The sequence below is a fragment of the Artemia franciscana genome, unplaced genomic scaffold (genome assembly GCF_032884065.1).
Source record: "Artemia franciscana unplaced genomic scaffold, ASM3288406v1 PGA_scaffold_1179, whole genome shotgun sequence".
In the NCBI taxonomy this organism is placed as follows: Eukaryota; Metazoa; Arthropoda; class Branchiopoda; order Anostraca; family Artemiidae; genus Artemia; species Artemia franciscana.
In genome coordinates this window covers 409,328-428,877 of record NW_027062617.1, presented here as the reverse complement: position 1 = coordinate 428,877, position 19,550 = coordinate 409,328, and the positions used below count along the sequence as shown (strand labels likewise).

Here is a 19,550-nt window from a genome sequence, read left to right as displayed (position 1 = left end):
AGTATTTTCTAAGATTTCCAGTCCCCCCAACTGCCCCCCCAATTACGCTTGCTCCGGTTGAGATTTAAAATAAGATATCGGAGTTACGAGATCCTTCTAAATATGAAGTTTCATGAAGATCCGATCACTCCTTCGTAAGTTAAAAATACGTCATTTTTTCTTATTTTTCAGAATTACCCCCCCCCCGCAATTGAGCGGATCCGTTCCAATTATGTAAGTCACGTATGCAAGACTTCTGGTTATTTTTCGAACCAAGTTTCATCCCAATCCCTCCAATCTAAGCGTTTTCCATCATTTTAGGTTTCCCCCACCCCAAACTTCCCCTAATGTCACCAGATCCGGTCAGGATTTAAAATTAGATCTTTGAGACACGATATCCTTCTAAATATCAAATTTCATGGAGATCCAATCACCCGTTCGTAAGTTAAAAATACCTCGTTTTTTCTAATTTTCAGAATTAACCCCCCCCCCCAACTACTCCAAAGAGAACGGATCCGTTCTGGTTATGTCAATCAAGTAACTAGGACTCGTGTTTTTTTCCACCAAGTTTCATCCCGATCCCTCCACTCTAAGTGTTTTCCAAGTTTTAGATTTCCCCCTCCCAACCCCCCCCCCCCCCCCAATGTCGCCAGATCCGGTCGGGTTTAAAATAAGAGCTCTGAGCCACGATATCCTTCTAAATATCAAATTTCATTGAGATCCGATCACTCGTTCGTAAGTTAAAAATACCTCATTATTTTTAATTTTTCAGAAATATCGCCCCCTCCCCAACTACCGACAAAGAGAGCGGATCCGTTCCGTTTATGTCAATCATCTATCTAGGACTTGTTCTTATTTTTCCCACCATGTTTCATCCCGATCCCTCCACTCTAAGTGTTTTCCAAGTTTTAGGTTTCCCCCTCCCAACTCCCCGCCCCCATCACCAGATCCGGTCGGGATTTAAAATAAGAGCTCTAAGACACGATATCTTTCTAAACATCAAATTTCATTGAGATCCGATCACCCGTTCGTAAGTTGAAAATACCTCATTTTTTCTAATTTTTAAGAATTACTCCCCCCCAACTACCCCAAAGAGAGCGAATCAGTTCCGATTATGTCAATCATGTATCTGGGACTTGCGCTTATTTTTCCCATCAAGTTTCATCCTGATCCCTCCACTCGTAAGTGTTTTCCAAGATTTTAGGTTCCCCCCTCCAACTCCCCCCAATGTCATCAGACCCGGTCGGGATTTAAAATAAGAGTTCTGAGACACAACATCATTCCAAACATTAAATTTCATTAAGATCCAATCACCCGCTCATAAGTTAAAAATACTTCATTTTTTCTATTTTTTTCCGAATTAACCGGCCCCCCACTCTCCTTCCAGATGGTCAAATCGGGAAAACAACTATTTCTAAATTAATCTGGTCCAGTCCCTGATACGCTTGCCAAATTTCATCGTCCTAGCTTACCTGGAAGTGCCTAATGTAGCAAAACCGGGACTTTAGGTTTTCCCCCTCCAACTCCCCCCAATGTCATCAGATCCGGCCGGGATTTAAAATAAGAGCTCTGAGACACAATACCATTCCAAACATCAAATTTCATTAAGATCCAATCACCTGCTCATAAGTTAAAAATACTTCATTTTTTCTATTCTTTGCGAATTAACCGGGCCCCCACTCCCCCCCCCCCAGATGGTCAAATCGGGAAAAAGACTATTTCTAATTTAATCTGGTCCGGTCCCTGATACGCTTGCCAAATTTCATCGTCCTAGCTTACCTGGAAGTGCCTAAAGTAGCAAAACCGGGACCGACAGACAGACCGACAGACAGACAGACCGACAGAATTGGCGATTGCTATATGTCACTTGGTTAATACCAAGTGCCATAAAAAAAGAATAATGACTGCGCTCAAAAACCAGCTCCGACGTGATTCTTTGAAAAAAACAACATAGAGGCAAAAATCGTTTATAGGCTCCTCAATCATCCCCTACCATCTCAATATTTTGAAAAGAAGGTGGGCATTTTACACCTTTAAGAACCATGAATAGACATACGTTTCAATTTTTGATGGTGAGAAACAAAATTGGCCAGCTGCCAGTCAACTACCCCACCCTACCCCTCTTACTGCCAATATTTAAGCAGAAAGAAGGGATGTTGTACCCTTTTCGAAGCGAAATGAACCATGAATTTTTAATCTGTCTGATTTCAAGACCAAAGTGGGCACGTGGTCTCTCTAAGAACAGCCCTCCAACCTTACAACTAAAACCAGCCATTCAGTAAAAATGTAGGGATGCTGCACCTTCAAAATTCACTCGATGATTTTCAAATAGAATTATCAGAAAGTACAAAATTGGTACATAGCCCCTCCCATACAAATACCTCTCTCTCCCTGCTATTTTTTTTTACAGAAAGGCAGGGTTTTCATCGCTAAGTTTAAAGCATAAAGGTAGGCATATTACTCCCTGTCTGAACCAGAATTATGGAAAATTTTCAATTGGCATGATTGGAGAGACAAGGTGGGTAGGAGGCTCTTCCTTATGATTCTGCCTTTCCCATTAGCACCTTTGGCAAAATAGAAGGTGTACCACGCATCCTTTTAGCCTGAATCATACGCTGAGTTTCAAACTGTATGCTTGGAGACCAAATTGGGTCTATGATTTTCCAACAACACTCCATCCACCCATCAACTAGTCTTTTAGAAGAAAGAAAGGTAGGTATGCTGCATAGAACCCAAAACATACGTAGATTTTTAAAACCTGACAAATCTGGAGACTTGGATCCTCCAATACCTCTACCTCTCCCTTGTAACTTTTTTGCACACAGAAATTCATCTCATGCTTTGTTTGAAGTAGAATCACGCAATCATTTTTAATATATATTAGTAGAGGCATACAGTAGGCCCATAGCCTATCCACTACCCTTCGCATCACCAGGTTTCTAGCTGACACATTACACCTTGTTTACATCGGAATAACACACAACTTTTCAAAAGGTGTGATTCGAGACTTTAACTGGACCATATACTCCTTTAACAGCCCCGCCAATTTTTTAGCACAAAAGTAAGAATGTTGTGCCATGTTTCAAAAAGTATTATGTAATAGTTTTTAATACAGAACAGAAGAAGCGAAATGCCCCTGGGTCACTCCAATACTCCTCGCCCCTCCCACCTTCGATTTTTTAGTAGAAATATTTGCATATTCAATCTTCCGCTGATAGTCCTTGACATATCCAAAAGCGCCTCCCGTTATAAAGTTTTCACCAAAAGGTGGATGGGTCTTTTTGCCCTGATCGGGTTGATTTTCTTGGAGAAACTACCCTAAGCTAATGGGAAACGATAATGAAGCGTACTCTCCTTCTCCAGCCTCCGGTCTGCTTCAAACTTACAGGGAAAATAAAACTGGGGAGGAGTTAAGACCCATTGGATTTTCTTCAATAGTGTCCAGAAATCCAAGTAATCCCTCCCTCCTATGAAAAGTTCTGCTTTCCATATCTCCATTAATTCGGTCAACAAACGTTAAAAAAAAAAAAATTAACGACTCACTGAGGGTATTTTGGGTTTCTATAGATAAGATAGAAGTAATAAATGTTTTCCGACAAAGAGTTGAAATTTTGCTTTAACGTTCAGAAGAAATTCCCACTAGAACGCTTTCCTTGGGGTCACAGGTGGCTCATGAACGTGTATTATGGTATTAAGTCCTATATACTATATGTACAAATATACACACACTGGAATTATTGTCATAACTTATTGGGCGACACATTCATATTCAAGACTTAGAATTCAATTGTTTATGAGCTTTCAGTATTATCTTTAATCATCTTAAACAGTTAAAAGTTTAAAATCCAGCTTATTTTTGCTGTTTTCGTGTTATCATTCTATAAGACTAACTGTGGTTATTTTAAATTGGCGCTGCCTACAGAGAGAGAGAATTTTACGCAGCACTTTAATACCTTTGCAATTCTGATTTTCTAGAAGAAGCAGTATCAAATAAATCTTAACTTAAACAAGAAGCAAAATGTTTAAGTGAGATATAAATCCATTTGGTCTATTTATAATAGGCAGCTAGAAGTGGTAATAATTGCGTATTATCTTGCAAGAATAGTTCCCCAAAGTAATATCCAGCCTCACGATTTACAGGATGCTTTCAGATTACCATCGTAATCGATACCACGTCCTATACTTATTTGGTTTTCAAATGCGTATCAAAGAGACATCGTTTTGCGCAACGGGAGAGTTTTTGGACGGGAATGAGTGTTTGTGACTTCGGATAATTCACCTGAAGAACGAGGGGTTAGAAACAAACTAAAACCGATACCTCAAGAGGCACGCACCAAGAATCTGAAAACTAAGTGGAAGGGAATAAAGTTAATAGTTAATGAAACCACTTATGAGTACGATAGAAAAATTGGTACTGTAAGGTCATATAATTGATGCGCTCAAATTGAAGCCGCAAACAATCTAGCGGAGGGAACGAGCTCCCAAACTCACAGGGAAAGAACAAGCACTTTCCGGTCTCAATCAGGAGACACAAGAATAAGATCCTTGTCAATAGAGACTGTTGTATCAGAATTTGGATCAGCTTTTAGGATCGGGGCGAAGATAAGGACAATCAGAACTCGTAGAAACGAGATCTAAGCCTCAATAGTAGTGTGGAATAAGAGCCAAGTATAGTAGCAAGAACAGAGAATGATAGAAAAAGCGGTAAAAAAAAAATAGGAACTCGCGGACCATAAGAAACAATTTGAACGGTTTTTGTTTGGTCATTGGAATATTCAAGTTCTTACATGTGAAAAGTTGGAAAGGATTAAACAAACGAACGATTTTGACGCGATGGGTATTGTAGATGTGGAAAAGTGTAGAGGAACATGGAAATATTGACGGATATGAAGAGTTTAAAACACGCAGGAAAAAAAAGTAGAAATAGTAGAACGTACGGAGCCAATCTGTGTTCGTGAAATAAAAACGTTTGCTTCAGTTAAAAAGCTACCTACTAAATCTGAGAATGTTGTGTAGATTATGCTTTGTTTAAAGTGCTCAGCATTGTATATTATGTTAGGTTCCATATATTTACCGCCTTAGTCTAGCTCATATTCAAACGAATTTATTTGGAAACTTCTGTCTGAGGAAATGGCTGCCCTACGTTTGAAGCATCCGCGCATGGGATTCATTTTGATGGGAGATTATAACGCGTACACGGCCGATTTTTTAGAACAACACGATACTTGGGATGGTTTAAATTTTGCAGATCCTATAATTTAAGAAGAAACAAGTTTGGATAAATTGAGGGGAAGGCATACAAAGGATAAGGGAAGGAGAAAGAACACTTGGGGAAGCAAGCCATTGCATTTTATGGGGAGTATGGTTTGGTTATGGTTAATGGGCGGGTTGGAAAGGATAAGGGGATAGAAGAGTTTACATATTTGTCGGGTAAGAACCCAAATTTAATTGATTATATTTTAGTAGATGGTTGTCTTTTACAGTGTTGTGCGGATCTGGAAGTTCTGGAGTTGGCTCTGACCATTTGTCCTTGCTGTTAGAGATCAGAGTGGAAGATCCCTGACGAAAAATAAGGTTATAGAAAAGGTTCCAGAAAAAAGTATGCTAGATTTAAGAAAAAATATAAAAATAGAGGAAGTAGTAGATAGTTATGATGAAGATTTATTTCAGGTTAATGTAGGAATCAAAAATTTAGAGAAAGAGATGGAGAAGATTATTGAGCTAGTTGAAGTAGGCAAAGTAAGTGAAGCAGTTTGCGATTTAGAAGAATCGCTGAAGCGGATATATGAACTACGGAAAGAGAAGAAATCGACGAAAACATTTTTTTTATTACGAGTGTGATGACTTTTGGAGATAAGAGTTCTGAGTTCTTTCTGAGTTCTTTATTTAACATTAAAATCCATAAACAAAAAAATTACTTCAAGACAATCTCCCCCATAAGGCTCCATGGCCGGGAAAGAACAGGGGAGAAAAAAATACCAACAACAAAAAAATATAAACAAAAACCAAAAATTGAGTCGCCCACCTTAATAATCTCCAAAAAATGACAAGCTAGGCAGGGGGTAGCACATGATTTCACCAACTCAATTAAATATCCAACTCAATCCAGAGACATCAACTCCAAGGGAAACCGGAATAAAAAATAAAGACAAAAAAAAAAAAAAAAAAAAATTTTACTAGCTAGAAAATCTCTAACATAATTTTTGAACATACCAAACGAGTGGCAGCTTCGTACGAACTCTGGGAGCGTGTTCCAGATCCTGTTGCAAGCTGTCAGAGGGTTGAAGTCAGATCTCACTGACGGTGTGTGAAGAACCAGTAAATTGTTGGAAGTGCGGAGATGATAAGTCGATTGATCAGAAACAAAAGATATATTATTACATAGGACAGCAGGAAGATGGCCGTGCAACTGTAAAAAAACGAAAGAAGAACAAGAAAGAAAATAGAGAGATTTCAAATCAAGCAAGGGTTTAAGTGAAAAACGGTTAGTTTCCTGAATAAGAGTCCTTGCTTTATCATAAAGTTTTGAAAGTGGCTTCAGAGACGAGGGAAAAGTTGACATCCAAATAACAGAACAATATGAAATATAAGACTGAACTAGGCTGCAGAACAAGAGTCTAAGAATCGACCCTGGAAATATATATTTGAGCTTTCTAAGGATTCCAAGACTTCTGAAGACTTTCATTTTAATCAGGTCAATATGATACTTGAACGAAAGATTTTCGTCAAGCAAGATGCCTAGGAATCGAACGTAACGATCCTTAGGTCTACTTAGAGAACCTCTTGATACATTTATTTCATTTAAATCAGGGCAAGCCTTTGAAACTCTGGAGAAAATGAGAAAACATGACTTTTCGACATTTAAGGCAAGATAATTTACATCAAACCACTGGATAACTCTTTCAAAAAGGGCTATCATCCTTGAACGAAGATCAGACTCAGTTCTACCAGTTGTGCCAAGAGTACTGTCATCAGCAAAAGCAATAAGTGTATCCGGTAAGGACAAACTCTTGTCACAGCTAGTAACGGATACTGGTTGACAAAGACGACAGCAAATGGTAGGTTTTAAATTTTTAACCGCATTAATAAGGTCATTGACGTAGATTAAAAAGAGTATCGGCCCAATGACAGATCCTTGTGGAACACCAAACTCTATTCCAGAAGGATTAGAAAAGTCCGGATGAACCGAGATGACTCGACCAGATAAATATGATAGAAACCATGAATAAGCATTCCCTCTTATTCCAATATGGGGCATTTTCAGAAGAAGAATCTTGTGTGTTAATGAGTCAAAGGCTTTTCGAACATCAAGAAAAAGAGCAGCAGGTATCAGACCAGAGTCAACAGCTGAATTTAAATAATTCAAGAGAGTTGCACATGCATGCTCAGTTGAATGTTTGGCCCTAAAACCAAACTGAAAATCATGAAAAAAGAGTTTAGAATTAAGAAAATCAAGAAGTCGAGAAAGCATAGCTTTTTCAAAAATTTTACTAAACACTGATAAAAGAGATATGGGACGATAATTTGCAGGATCATTCCTTGATCCACCTTTAAAAAGGATGATAACACGAGCACGCTTTAGAGCACTTGGGAAGACACCACTTTCAAAAGAAAGATTGACAAGTCTCGTGAGGGCACACACAATGACAGGAAGAATGAACTTGACAACCTTAGTCGGAATACGGTCTGGGCCAGAGAATGAAGAACCCCTCAAACAATTGACAATTCTGGCTATTTCAGCTTCAGAGACAGGTTCCAATGCCATTGATTTAGGACAAGGTGGTCCTAGATAAGACCTAAAATCAGGTAGAGAAGAAGAAGGACTTACAGAAGAGGCTGTAGTTTTGCCGATATTAGCAAAATAGGAAGTAAACACATCTTGAACTTTTAGCTCACCCTCTACATTTTTCCCGTCAATCACAACACTTGAAGGGACAGAAGGAGGCAGAAAAGATGGCCTGATAACAGAATTGATTACTTGCCATGTCTTCCTAATGTCTTTACCGCACGCAGAGAATTTTCTATGATAAAATAACGATTTAGCCCTTCGGCAAAGCGAATTGTAAACTCTTCTATAAGCTTTGAAAAGTTGAAGCCGAGAATCACGCGAAAATGGCTTAGAGCACCTGCAAGCCTTCCAAAGATAATTTTTCTTCCTCCAACTTTTAAGAAGTCCAGGGGTCATCCAAGGATTCAAAGGGGTTGTTCTTTTCGATGCTTGATTCGACTGGGGTGCATTACATGTATCAAAGATAACTTCTTTCAAAGAATCATAAAACGAATTAAACAAAGAATCTATGTCAGATCCATTTTTAGAAATACTCCACGAACGACCTGCCAACCGTGACCTAAGAATATGCAAGCCCTGATCATTAAATTTTAAAGAGGAAAAAACAGCTTCTTGGCTCCTCCTTGGCAACGAATCGGAAAAATCATACATGGAAAAAACAGGAAAATGGTCTGAGATATCACTCATCAATATAGAATTTCGCACCAACGTCAAAGATGAAAAAATATTATCAAGCAAAGAAGCGGTAGTGTTAGCTATGCGAGTTGGAATGCATGCAGAAGGTAGTGTTCCACAAGCGAGCATTGTCGAAAGAAAATCCAAGGACGAGGATGACCTCCGGTCACACAAATTAAGGTTGAAGTCGCCCATAATTACAAGTTCACATGAATGAAGTTGGATTATTTCCAAGACCTCATCAAGAATCTGAAGGAAAGAGGGAACAGACCCACTAGGAGACCGGTATATATTACCAACAATCAAAGCTTTAGCTTGGGTTTTAATCTCAATAAATATGGATTCAAAAATTCCTTCTTCATTTCTTGACAGGTCATGTCTAACAGAGTACGGAAGACATTTCGAAACATAAACAGCAAGGCAACCTTTAGCCATCCTACTTCGATTCAAATATTCCATCTTGTACCCAGGGAGATGCAATAGAGATTCGTTTTTTGAATCAAGGAACGTCTCACAAAGACCAATGAAGTCAGGGTGGCCACTACGCACTATTTTTTTCAACTCATCAAACGAAGAGCAAAGACCCTGACCATTAATCTGAAGTACAGAGAATCTAGCATCTCGTTTGGATACTCGATCTAAATCAGATACGTATTTACTACTAACTGAAAAATGGGGATTTGATGGTGATTTGTTAGACTGACCTACTGAATTATTTATCAAACTAAGAACATCAATTGGGTTATTTTGAAGATGAGAGTCGCTCACCCAAGGAGGAGATGTCACCCAAACTAGAGTCAGACAAATTAAAAAAAAATACAAACTATGATCCATCATGCGCCACCCACCACCCAGCTTGGCATCTTCATAACAATGACATGTGGACAGCAACTAGGCAAACAGAACGATGAACTCATTTTTTGTGAAAAAAGAAACTGAAACAGAAAAAATAAAGGCCAAAAACAGAAAACTTGAATAAGAAAAAAACTTGTATACAAAATGAAAAACAACAAAAACATAACTAAATCTCCCAATCCAGGAGAAAAATTTATATATCATAACTTACGAAAAAAAAAACAAAACAACAACAACTAACAAACATCAAACAAATCACTAAAAAAAAATGAACAAATCACACATATTACTCATCACCTCCGACTATCACAGCGGGGGAGGGAACCACAGAGGTCACATTACTAGATAGTTTAAAGGGATCAAAACATGAGTCCTCTATTCGCAACCAAGTCTTACTCTTTGAAGACTTTTTCGCTTCAATCCATACACTAATCCCTTTCGTTATTACTCGGGTTTCAGCAACTCTAGTTGAAGTGTCAGATGATGTACGCAGATTATAGCCGAAAGATAGCAGTTCTTTTCTACGACGTGCCAATTCACGCGGGAGATCGGAAGTGATACTTTTTCCAGATCCCTTCAGCCTACCACAATTTTTCATAATAGCGTCTTTATCTGCTAAATTAGCCAAAGTCACGAAAACTGGCCCGGCTTTTAGTGTAGTCCTAGACGTTGCCCTAGTATTAGAGCCTGGTGGTTTATTTCCATTCAAACGATAGCACTTGACGAAGGGCATTGAATTTGCGTTACTGACTCCTAATTCAGAGAGAAACTCACGAGTAGCATTTTCTGAATTACCACCTAGAACAGCTGGTATACCGTGAAGTAGAATATTCTGTCTTTTTGAAACAAGTTCAACTCGAAGACAAGACTTTTTTAGATTTACTACTTCGGTTTTGAGAACCGTATTTTCTTCTTTGAGTTCCAAATTCTCATTTCGCAAAGCCTCAATCCCCTTTTCCAGGCTAAGAATCTTCGTCATAAGCTCAGTGTGTTTCTGATCAAAGTACGACTTCGTGAGAGACATCATAAAATTATTCAATAATCTCCCCTAGATTGGCTAATAACCAAATCAAAAATCCATTAAACAGAGACTTACTGGCAAGTGTTCAAACAATTCAAACAGAACAAATATCCTAAATATTGTTCGGGGATTAGGTTTAAACGGGGATTTAGGTTTCACCGATTTTGTTCAACATGTACATTAATGATATAGTTGATTTGTTCAAGGAGAAAGCGCTACGGACGCATTGATAAGTTTTTCAAAAATATGCATGCTTTTGTTTGCTGATGATATTGTTCTCACAGCACAATCGGCAAAAGACATGCAAACATTATTATACATAATGGAGGAATATTTTGATATGAAAGGATTAGAATTAAATAAGAAGAAAACGGTAATTGTAGTTTTTAGGAAAGATGGAAAAATAAGGAAAGAAGATGAATTTAGATTTAAATTCGATTTTATAGAGATTAAAAAAGAATTCTTGTATTTAGGAGATAAGTTTTTTTGGAATGGTAAGTGTGCACAGGAAGTTAAGCATAGAGTACAAAAGGGAAATATGTGCACGGATTTAATTTTAAAAAGTGAGGTTGGAAAGATTAGGGATTTAGCAATGAATAAATATTTATTTAGGACTAAACTCCTCCCGGTTATGCATTACGGGTAGGAGCTGTGGATTTCAGAAAAAGTGAGGAGATGAAACAAATACAAAGAAATTATTTTAAGATAGTTTTTTGGGCACATAAATCCCCTCACAGCGTTGTACTGGAGGGGGTTTGGGACTAAGTAGGTTAAGAAAAGATAGGTTAATAAAAATGGTGAAGTTTTGGATACAAAATTTAAAAGTAAAAATAGGTTAGCGAAAGAAGCGTATTTTAATTTTTTAGAGGGTAAGATAGAGGTAGGGTGGCTGCGGGAGATTAAGAAATTTTAGATGAAGTAGGATATTCGCATTTTTGGAATGAAGGTAAAGGACTGAATTCATATACATTGGTTGACAAACTAAAAGAAGGATTACACAAGCAAGGAATACAGCAGTGGCAGGTTCGCAAGGAAGCCTAAGATCTCTGTGTCTGTACAGTATGTTGAAAGACAAGTGGGGGTAAGAAGTTTATTTTCAGTTGGGGTTGTAAGCGGAAAAACAAAATGGATTTTGAATTTGAGGGGATGGTCGATTGATATTGCGGAAAGAGAGAGGAAATCTATGATTCATAGAGAAGTTGGGTCGAAGGTATTGTAGGATCACGAGCTAAAATGACATTAAGGAATCTGGCCAAGCATGTTGGCCAAGCATGTTGACGAAGGGCTGATACATCGTGAAATATATATCTCTTTAAAAATAATTTCGTGACGATTCATATATCAGTACGTTTTTCTTTTTAATTTATTTGTGTTTTTGTTGGTTTTGTTATATTTATGTTGTTGTTTTTTTTCCAACGGCCGATGGATTTTTTTTGGAAATACATGCATACACACATACACATAATCACTCCGGGTTATCGGTAAAATATAACCAAATCTTTTTTTTAAGAACCAAGCCTCTTTTCTTGTTTTCTATCTCTATGAACATGTCTGTGATCGGACTAGAAATGCATTCAGTGAGCCTTTAAGCCGAATTTCATGTGAAATGCTTTTCATCGAGTTCAGTTATTTTTCGCCCATTATATGGCAACAGTGTGAGCGCTTACTGACATAGAAATTTTTCTTGATCATTTTCTTGTTCCTCGTTTTCAATTAGAGCTATAATGCCAGTACCAGTTTCAGGTTATCAGCAAGGCCCCAGCTGTTTCGACAAAATGAAAATGGGCTTCACACTTGGGTTTTGTGTTGGTATGGCATCAGGTGCACTCTTTGGAGGTTTCTCAGCCTTAAGGTGACTGATTAGGCCTGTGACCAACTTTAGGCTATTATACTAGGCCTAGATTTCTGGAAAAACTCCAAAATAAACGCTTTGATAAAATTCTATCAAATATAGAATTCACATTTCTGACCTACAAATAAAGAAAACATACCATTCATTGCCTTTTTTATGCTCTTTCTAAATATAATAAATGCTTTAGTTGCAAATTCATATTTAAGCTCTTTTTGGACTCTTGAAAATGATAATCAAAATATAGTTTTGGGCATAAAAAGGGTTAGGCTACAACATTGGTTTCAAACTTACTATTTCATTATAGGCTAAATCCATTTTGTAAAAGTTATATAATATACAAGCATTGATCTGCCATGGTTAAGTAGAAAAAAAGTCAAAAATTGTTTGCCATTTTCCATCTGCTATGTTTCTTCTATCAGCTTTGATATCTTTGGTAAAATTCTAGTTGATTGACTTTTGGCTATCTTGGAAAGGGGTTAGGTTAGGAAATGAAACTTCCAGGGATGGGTCTAAAGGATAAAGTATGTCCCAGGAAGGTATTTTGAAGTACCCAACTTCACTCCTCCCTCTAGAGGGCCCTGAAATTTGCCTAGGCCTACATGACAGGTCTATACCTATTGATACCTATTGAAATTTTGACAAAAAATTTTACCTTAATTTCCAATTACCAGTTGCCTTTTTTCTGCCTTTAGTTCTAAAAATGCAATTCCTATTATTTGAGTAGAATTCTGAGCCATATCAAAGTTTTTTCCAAAATTTAGGAAAGGTATTTCCATATCTTTAAAACCTTATAAATTGGGATTGAGCAAAGTTGTGAAGCTGAAAACAATTTTGTTGTACTTCATTCAAGCAGAAGATCTATTTTGCAAGGTTTCACTTTAATAACACAAATATTTTTAAAGGTCAGGGCCCTCTAGAGGGAGGAGTAGAGGTGGGTACTTCAAAATACCTTCCTGGGACATACTTTAGTCTTTAGACTCATCCCTGAAAGTTTCATTTTCCTAACCTAGCCCCTTTCTGAGATAGCCAAAAGTCAATCAACTAGAATTTTACTATATCTTTTGATATTTAGTTGAAACAGCAGTTTTCAAGCAGCCTAGGAGAATAAGAAGAAAATGTGGCAGAATTGTTTTCAAATTTTATATTCCAACTCAATTGTGACAAATCAATGTTTGTGAGTTCTATTACTTTTACAAAATGGATGTATAATCAAATAGGCTAGTAAGTTTGAAACCATTATTGTAACCCTTTTCTATACCCAAAAACTATAGAAAAAATTTATCATGGCCCTTTTATAAAAGATCATTTTCAAGGATCAAAAGTGGTTTAAAATTGGATTTACAGCAAAAGCAATTACTATGTTCAGAAATAGGATAAAAAGGGATTAAGTATCATGGTCACTTTATTCATAGGTCAGAAATGTGGTTCACTTTATTCAGAAAGGTCAGAAACATTGTATGGTACTTGTATGATGTATCCCATCTAATTCTTCTAATATGTTTCTCTAATGCTCACCCTAATAAAATGTATCAAAGTAAGATAAAATATAGTACTTTAGAAATAAATTTCAGCTATATATTTGCACATTACAGGTGGTAGTGGGGGTAAAGTATATTGGATCTGCATGCCTAATGTGTTAGGTACATTATTCTGCATGTTATGCAGTAAGAATTGTTTTCTAACTTCATACTTTCCAAATACATTACTCTCATCCCCTAATGTGCAAATATATAGCCCAAATTATATATTTTTCCATCTATTCTGTCACTTCTCTTTGTCTTGTCTCATACTAAGCTGAAAGAACTAACCAAAAAACTGGTTCTATAATGCATCAATGAATGAACAACTATAGCAGTAGGGGGTTTATCATACAAAGTTGTTTTCAGACTTTATAGTGTTTTCTTCTGAGTAGGCCTAACTGGATACTAATACCATCTCATCTGAAGAAAACAAAATAACTACAAAAGAACAGTGCTATTTAATTCCCCAATCATTACTCTTCCCAATATATATTTTGGGAAATTTAAAGAATGGCAGTTGTCAAGAAGGAGACATGCTAACAAAAAGCCATTTTTGGATTACTAAGTGTAGACCTATGCTCTTTTTTATGGTTGAAATTGCATTTCTTATAATTCATCCCTGATGGTTCTATATATTACCTTAAGATGCTGAGGAAATCAAATAAAAACCCCCTAAAACCATAAAGTTCCTATTTTATAATATACAGTATATTTTTATTCATCAGAATATCATGTTTCTTTCTATTATTGTTCAAACTTCTAACTTATTTAAAATTGTATTTTTTTTTTCCCCAATATTCAACATAACTGCAAGTTTTACAATAAAAGAGGGCAATTTTAAATCTAAAAATGTCACTTCTTGTTCTAGCATGTCACCTTCTGGAGAGCCATTATTCTGGCATTTTACCAGTTTTTTGAATAACTGATCATAAAGATAGCTAAAAAATAGACACCTTTAGAATCAGGATTTTGTCCTAGATTCCCATATAACACTCATTTTCATTGCAAATTCACTTTAATAGCCATTAATAAGAAATAACCACAAGAGGTAATGGCAAAACCACAAAATTAACAAATTTTCACACAAAGCAGAGATGTGCAGCTGAAGGTTTCACAGAATTGGCCAATTTAGAAATTAAACTTGCCATATTTAAGCAGAAACAATTCAATTACTTGTAACTGTATTTAAAAATAAAAACAATGACAGTTTGCTGAAACTTCTTTTCAATTTAATTAATTAAAGTATTTCATTTAAATAAGTAAAAAAGTCACAATACATGTGCCTCACTTAGTGTTCCTTAGAAAATACACTCCAAAATTTACAAAGATTGGTTCTTTACTTTGAAATGTAAAACAATATAAATTTAGTATTAAAAAGGATGAGATTATGATGGTTGATCTAGATGCATAAAAGGTCAATCAGGTTTTGTTGCTTAATAGTCTGAATTCTGAAATACCCTTGAGAAATTTTCAAATAATGTAGTACATATGTACATTCTCTTCAGGTTAACTGGGGTTGCAGGAAAACCAGCATCAAAGCACAACCATAATCAACAACATCTCAAGAGTTGATCATTTTATGCCAGCATAATTAATAAATTGATTGCAAGAAACAGTCAATTATAATTTTTTCTCTTCTTATAAAACTAATGATAATGTAATTAAAGAGCACAATTGCATGCAATTACGCAGCCCTATATAGCATAGAGGATTGATGGTCTGCTCAGGTGTACAGGGCAAGGGGTTGATTCCTCCTGCTGCATGGTTGGACAGCAGCCTTGTTACCAGTAACTGAAACATTAATGTGATGGCCATTGTGCCATCAATAGATCTGGAGCATATCATACCTTAATCCTTAAATTGCAATTGCTCAGTTAATTGATTTTATCCTTGGTACAGTGTCTAGGGATATATTTGGCCTTATTAGAACTAAATTGTGATGGCAGCAATTATTATATTTAGAAAAAAACATTAAATGGAGAGTTTAATAGTATGTTTATATTTATTATTAATTCACAAACAAAGAATTAATCAATCAAATTAAGATGATTAAAAAAAAGTTGACAAATAATTAAGTTCTCACTTGATTGTTATAAGCTATACAGTTGTCCAAAACACAGTCATACAATTTTTATCACTAATTATGTAAATCAATTTTGTCTACAGTGGAAAGTAGTTGTCTGTTTCCCTTACCTGTCTTGACTTTGGCCAAAAAAATTATATCCTTAATTTTGGTTGGAGTCTACTTTTCTTTGATTCTAGGTAATTCAAATGATTTGAGAAGGAATTTTAAGCTATGTTACAACTTTCCTTCAGATTTAAGAAAGATTTTCATAAATTCTTTAAAACCTTATCAATCAAGATTTAGCACAGGCATGAGGCTCAAAAAACATTCATTGTGCCTCATTTTGGTGTAATTCTATTGCTTATATAAAAAAAAAGTTTTCCAAACCCATCAAAGATTAGTGGGGAAAGAGTGAAAAATAAATGCTTCAAAGGGTGTTGTTTAGGCTCCAGATCTAATCCTACAAACTTCATTTGTGCCAAGTCAATGCAACTCATTAATTGTTCAAAAGGCTAAACTAGGACTGGGAAGGTGTATTGAAGCTCCTACATACATTTCTTCCCAACTTTAATATTTTTTAATGATTCTGTAAAAATATGTCATAATTTTAAAATTCAAATCTGGCTTAGAATTCAGCCCAAATCATGATAACCAAGAACCAAAGTACTGTAGTATAGTCCTTTGGTTCTATACTGAGCTTCTATTTTTGGTTCTATATAGTCACTAAACAATGCATTAGTAGCAGATTCACCACAAAACGAAAAAGTTCACATGCAGTTTATGCCTTTTTGCTATCTTTTAAAGTTGTTGAGATAGGTAAATAAGACTTGGGGCAATAGAACTACAACCCAAATATGTTCCAGGAAGATGCTTGCAAGTACTCATAACCTTTCTACAACACTGTCTTTCCATGAACATTGTTTAATTTTGTGCTAGACCAATAGAAACTTAAGAAAGACTAAGCTACAACTCAAGTATGAGTCTGAAAAGGTATTTTCAACCTTCTACCCTACTTGTAATCTTCTAAAGTTTATAAGAAAATGAGTCATAAATTAAAAATAACAATAATGTAGGGACGTAAAAAAACCTGCTGTCACATGATCTTTACAGACTTTGAAGGTGGAGAGGGTAGAGGTGGGAGCTCTTGATATCTTGAATTTTTACTTGCATTGGGAAATGGCCAAATTTCACTGGTTCTTAAACCAGCTCTATCTACACCTCACAGTCCCAATTCTTAGGAAGCATGAGTATACAACACTATCAATGCATTTTATCCACACTTTAATTGTATGTACATCATCCAGAAAGAAAATTCTTTGCAACATTGTTGACAACATTGTTATTGATGATTAACATTCAAAAACATTTGATTGATTTTTGTTGAAAAAAAAATAATCTGAAGAATAATAACAAAACTTTTAAAAATTTTTGATTTAAGAAATAACTGCAAACAAAATTTAGGTTTTAGGATTGTATTGCATTGTCCCATTTGCTTAAAAATTTAAAATATTATTTTAAATCTTTATTCACAATTGAAGGTTCCATTTTAAAATGTCCTCCCCAATTCATACATTACTGAAAACTGTTAGTTACAAATTTGTGTTTGTTACCAATTCTATATCTGCAACGGAATTTTATTAATAATGCTTGGGGAGGAAAATAGGTCTTCAGTAGAGGGGGAGGAGCCATTGGAGTGAAAAACACTGCTATGTCTTTCAAACCACTTAGAGGCAGAATAATAATCAAAGAAAAATCATAGATAACATAAGATTGATAAAATTAAATAAGAGAGAGGAATGGGAGAAGAGGAGATAAACAGCACAGAGAGATGGAGGAAAGAAATCGAGGTTTGGAATGGAGGAGGAAAATGCAAACTAACCAAGTAACAGGAACCAGACTAAAAGATGGGGGGGGGGACTTGAAGAAAAACTCAGGTTAACACTAGCTGGTGTGGATTACATCAAGTTAGTCATTACACATACTTTTGAAGCAGCAGTTCGTTCTGAAACATCCCAATGAGAAACAGGGTTGTTAAACACAATGGAAAAAAATCTCCATGAAAAATGGCCAAGAGTGAGACAAGAAGCTTTTCTTGGCACACTGTAGAATTGATTGCTTTGCAGTTAATATTGTAGTTACAGATGCCTAGACATTTTGTGTATGGTTTATACAGACACACATATAGGGGTTTTTAGTTGGAACCTTTACAAAACCTCCAGTATATTCCAATTTTCCATTTAATTTACTTACTGATTGGGAATTTAACGAGCTTCATTTCTGACATCATCCTTGGTTGAGAGGCTTTGTGATAAGTTGGCTCAGGTCAACAAAATATTCTGGAATGGACTTGCAGGTCAAGGTTGAACCCTGGAAAGCTGTTTCCAAGCTCCTAAATTTGCTACTTACCTCCAAACATTTGATGCAACAAACAATATAGCAAAATTCAGCGTTGCTGTATTGTTTGTGCATTGGTGCTTTACACCATTTGGTTAAGCATCAATTGTTTCTGCTACCATATCATTACGCCATTGGGTTTTTGTTTAAATGTGAGTTTTTCTTTCATTTCTCTGCTTTTTTTCGTATAGTGCCTGTTTTGTCTTATTATCATATGTTTTGTTTAGGCTACTTGTTTTTTTTTTCTGTTTATAAAACCTTCTGGATGTGACAACAATATATTCAAACCTTTGCTACTATTTTTGAATTTAAAAAGTTTATTTTATTTTCACTCTCTTATTATAATATATTGTATAATATAACATTATATATATATATATATATATATATATATATATATATATATATATATATATATATATATATATATATATATATATATATATATATATATATATATATATATATATATATCACGCAATATTATACAATAATATATTCAAACTTTTTCGTATTATTTTTCAATTTTAAAAATTTCTTTATTTTTCACTCACAGGTACCCACACTTCCCACGATCAATAATAATGTATTAATGTATAAAGTAGTGTGTACTCATTGTTTACTGACTGGAGGATAATAGTGCTTCCAGTGGCTAGTTTTTCTGATGAAGGAGTCAAAGAGGTGAAAGGACTTGATGATAGTCTATATACCTCTCTGTAATTTTCAGAACTGGAACTCTCTTATTATAATATTTTGCACATTTTTAATGCATTTTCATAAAAATCATGAAGGGCAAGGCAATGTGCAAATAAACATGTAAATGTAAAAAAAAAATACATAGGAAGTATTTTTTGAAGACCACACTGTCTTTTTATGACAACTAAACATTTGTTTGCAATTAGAAGAAGAAGTTTTTGCCACCTTCATTAAAAATTCAACTTACATGTAGGCAATATTAAAGAACTCAAGACTTGAGCGAATCCTGTTAATCAACTGGACATCATCTATGACCCAGAAGTAATTATTTTATTTTGTATGAATTTAGTTTGTTTTAATTGTAATACTTAAGTTTATCTGCTGATGATTAACACTGATGTATGTGGTGATATATCAAGAACTTTTGTATTAGTTTTTCACTATCTAATTAAAGGTTTTATTCCTATTTGAACTTTTATTTGTTTATAAAAGATGCATATAATGACAAAACTATTTTTCAGATATGGAATAAGAGGACGAGAACTAATAAATAGCGTTGGAAAAGTAATGATACAAGGTGGTGGTACTTTCGGTACATTCATGGCAATTGGAACTGGCTTACGTTGCTAACATTGACTTGCTGTTTTATTTTTGTATAGATACTTTGTTTAGTAAATATAAAAAAAAATATAAGAAAGCTGTTC

General features: G+C 35.4%; 2 protein-coding genes across 2 annotated transcripts in view; one reads left to right on the top strand and one right to left on the bottom strand.

Annotated features, from left to right (window-relative positions):
• LOC136041185 (endoplasmic reticulum-Golgi intermediate compartment protein 3-like) overlaps nucleotides 1–19,550 on the bottom strand; it is a 69,491-nt gene that overhangs the window by 12,398 nt on the left and 37,543 nt on the right. The window lies entirely within an intron of this gene.
• On the top strand, nucleotides 11,961–19,543 carry LOC136041187 (reactive oxygen species modulator 1-like). The gene is made up of 2 exons (XM_065725746.1): nucleotides 11,961–12,171; nucleotides 19,368–19,543. The coding sequence occupies exons 1-2, from the start codon at nucleotides 12,044–12,046 to the stop codon at nucleotides 19,474–19,476; spliced, it is 237 nt and encodes a 78-aa protein (XP_065581818.1). The 5' UTR covers nucleotides 11,961–12,043; the 3' UTR covers nucleotides 19,477–19,543.